Source organism: Calidris pugnax, unplaced genomic scaffold (assembly GCF_001431845.1).
Source record: "Calidris pugnax isolate Ruff unplaced genomic scaffold, ASM143184v1 scaffold28, whole genome shotgun sequence".
NCBI lineage: Eukaryota > Metazoa > Chordata > Aves > Charadriiformes > Scolopacidae > Calidris > Calidris pugnax.
The window spans coordinates 9,549,718-9,552,950 of NW_015090842.1; the positions used below are offsets into that span (position 1 = coordinate 9,549,718).

General features: G+C 66.5%; 1 protein-coding gene across 1 annotated transcript in view; it reads right to left on the reverse strand.

The window, feature by feature from the left end:
- Positions 1-893: 893 nt before the first annotated feature.
- Positions 894-3,233, reverse strand: part of MVD (mevalonate diphosphate decarboxylase) — a 2,760-nt gene continuing 420 nt past the window's right edge. The window contains exons 3-9 of the mRNA XM_014942224.1: positions 3,029-3,175; positions 2,735-2,934; positions 2,437-2,511; positions 2,023-2,241; positions 1,820-1,935; positions 1,629-1,737; positions 894-1,135 (exon numbers count right to left, since the gene is read on the reverse strand). Coding sequence (XP_014797710.1) covers positions 1,055-1,135; positions 1,629-1,737; positions 1,820-1,935; positions 2,023-2,241; positions 2,437-2,511; positions 2,735-2,934; positions 3,029-3,175 — 947 coding nt within the window. The 3' untranslated portion in view covers positions 894-1,054. The remainder of the gene's footprint in view (positions 1,136-1,628; positions 1,738-1,819; positions 1,936-2,022; positions 2,242-2,436; positions 2,512-2,734; positions 2,935-3,028; positions 3,176-3,233) is intronic.

The window sequence follows — 3,233 nt, forward strand, 5'->3', positions numbered from 1 at the left end:
TTCCCCTCGGCCCGACCCGGAAGGCGGACGCGGCGCTACGAGGTAACGGAGAGGAGGGGTCGTTGGCCCCGCCCACTTTGGCCACAGACCACGCCCCCTTCCCGCTAGGCCACGCCCAGAATCGACAGGCCACGCCCTCCCTCCTGTGGGGACACCCCCTCCGAGGGGACACAGGGACCGTGCGGGGACAGGGGGAGACAGGGGACATGTGGGGTGACAAGGATGGTGTGGGGGGAACAGGATCAGCCCCACAAGGGACATGGGGGAGACAGGGGACATGTGGGGTGACAAGGATGGTGTGGGGGGAACAGGGTCAGCCCCACAAGGGACACAGGGGGACAGGGGCCATATGGGGTGACAAGGGTGGTGTGGGGGGAACAGGATCAGCCCCACAAGGGACATGGTGGGGGGACAGGGGCCATGTGGGGTGACAAGGATGGTGTGGATCAGGCCCAGCAGGAACATCTGAGGGGTGGGGGCACAGGATCAGTCCTGCAAGTGACACAGTGGGGACAAGGGGATGTGCAAGTGCCAGGGGCCATGTGGGGCGATGAGGGCTGTGCTGGGGGACAGGATCAGGCCCACAAGGGACACAGTGGGACAGGGGCCATGTGGAGGGGACGGGATCATTCCCAGCAGGGACAACAGGGGGGATATGACCAGCTCAAGGGACATGGTGGCAACAGGAGTCATGTGGGGTCAAAGGGGTTGTGGAGGGGGACAGGACCAGTCCCAGCAGGGACATCTGAGGTGTCAGGGGACAGGACCAGTCCCAAAAGGCCCAGCCACAGCCATCAGGAGGAACCAGCCCCATCTCCTGCCCCACACGTTTGGCCAGCAATGCCAACCCCCTTCAAGACCGCCCGTGGAGACCACACACCCCACAACAGCACTGCAGCTGGAAAACCTCTATTTCCTTACAAAAGAGTAAAAACCAGCCCCAGGTGTCACATCCTGCCCCGGGGCTGGGGATGGCTTTGCTGAGTCCCTTGGGTGGCACCGGCAGAGCCACCCCTCCACGTGTCACAGCCATCCCTGAGGGTGTCCCCGGGGCTCAGGCGCAGCGTCGGGGCAGCCCATCTGCTCCCAGGAGATGTTGGCTGGGGTCATCCAGGAGCTGGGGACCAGGGCCGGGCTGTGGGGCAGGAGACAGGTTAGGGGCAGCGGGGGCCAGATGCTGGCACCAGGGAGCCCCATTCCCTGCAGAAACAGCCCCTTCTCGGAGCTGTGGGGCAGCTCTGTGCCCCATGGACCCCAAAAGGCCATCCCATGGGTCACACCAGAGGGAACAGGGTCTAGGGATGGGGTTCTGCAGACTCCTGGGGATGGGGACAGGGATGGGGTCCCACACACACCCCTGGGGCTGGGGTCCCACACACTCCTGGGGATGAGGACAGGGCTGGGGTCCCACACACACCCCTGAGGATGGGGTTGTCCCCCCCACCCTGGAGATAGAGTCCCTCACAGGTCCCCAGGAAAGGGGACAGGGTTCTCTACACCCCTGGGGACAGGGATGGGGTCACACACACCCACCCCTGGGCATGGAGATGGGACCAGAGCCTCACCACAGAGGCCAGGCAGATGGGTGACCCTGCCCCACACCCCCCAGACCCCCTCCAGCCCCATACCTTGGTGTGCAGGATGTACTGGATGGCCCCCGGCACCGGCTCCGTCACCACGGCCGTGAGCAGCTCCTCCGGCAGCGAGGACGAGCCGACGGGCAGCCCCCGCACAAACCTGAGGGCATAACCAGACCCTCAGTCCCAGTTCCCCTGCCACCCCACTCCTCTTCCCCAGTAAGAGATGAGATTGCCCTTACTGGTCCCCGTTGGTGGCGGGGGGGAAGCTGCGCCTCACCACCTCCACGAACTCGGCCACGGTGTCCGCCAGCGTGAAGATGACGGCGTTGGGGCCGGCGTCGAAGGTGTAGGCTACCTGTGGGGGACACGGTGACCTGGTGAGGGACCACGGCACCACAGGAAACCCCAGGAGCCCTGTGGGGTCTGTGTGGGCGGCCGGTACCTTGGTGCGTCCGTGGTGAGCATTGAAGCGGTGCGCCAGGGCGATGATCTGCCGTGAGATGTCGTTGAGGTAGAAGATGGGGGGGAAGGTGTCGAGGCAGGTGGCGTGGAACTGGTTGCTGTCCTTCATGGTGAGCTGCCCGAAGCCCTCGAAGTCCCGCTCACGGATGTGCCGCATCATCAGGGCCAGGCGTTCCGGCACCACCGCCTCTGCCCGGTGCTGCCCACGGCAGGGACACGGTCATCCCAGTTCGGGGACACTCACCGCCCCACCACCCTCTGGGTGGCCTCACGGGTGCAGCCCCCCCTGCCCACCCTTCTTTCATTCCCCTAACCATGGATAAACGTGCCCTCCACCAGGGGAAACGGGACCCCAAACCCTGCCTGGGGCAGGATCAGGCCCGTTGCCCCGTACCTTCAGCAAAGGGCTGGTGTCCACACTCGTCTGCATCCCCGACGTGCTACCCACCGCCTTCTTCTCCCCGCTGACCTGGGGTGGGGGGGGGGACACAGATGGGTCAGACGTGACACTCCTTGAACCCCCAGCCACAGCGAGGGGCACCCCCAAACCCTGGGGTCTGCACCCACATAGTGCTGGGGTCACCCAAACCCACTTGGGGTCACCCAATCCCACCCAGGGTCACCCAATCCCACCCAGCTGGGAGGGTGGTGTGGGTCCAGCCGTAACCCCCTCCCCACCCCAGGTCCCTCACCACCAAGACGAGGACCCTGAGCTCCGGCCAGTGCGTTTCGGGGGCCACTTGGTGAGCGAGGCTGTCCCTGCCGTCCGGCCGCTCCCCCCGTTGCCACTGCACGAAGCCCCCCAACATGCTGCGACAGGCGCTGCCCGACCCGCGCCGGGCCACCTCCGACAGCTCGCCCTCCACGCCGTACAGCCGCGCCAGTGCCGCCACTGCGGGGACAAGGACGGGGTCAGGGGTGGGGGGACACCACCACCATCACCCCCCCAACTTTGTCACCCACCCTCCCTGTCCCCGCTCACCCACCCAGGCAGGCGTAACCGGCAGCGGAGGAGGCCAAGCCGGCGGCGGTGGGGAAGTTGTTCTCGGTGGCGATGTGGATTTTGTAGGAGAGGCTGAGGGGGGACGCGTCCTCAGCGCTGCCGCCACGGCGCTTGCGGGCCAGGCGCCGCACTGCCAGGGGACAGGAGGAGGGGGGGGGGGGGGCGTCTGGGGGGGAACCCCCCCACCG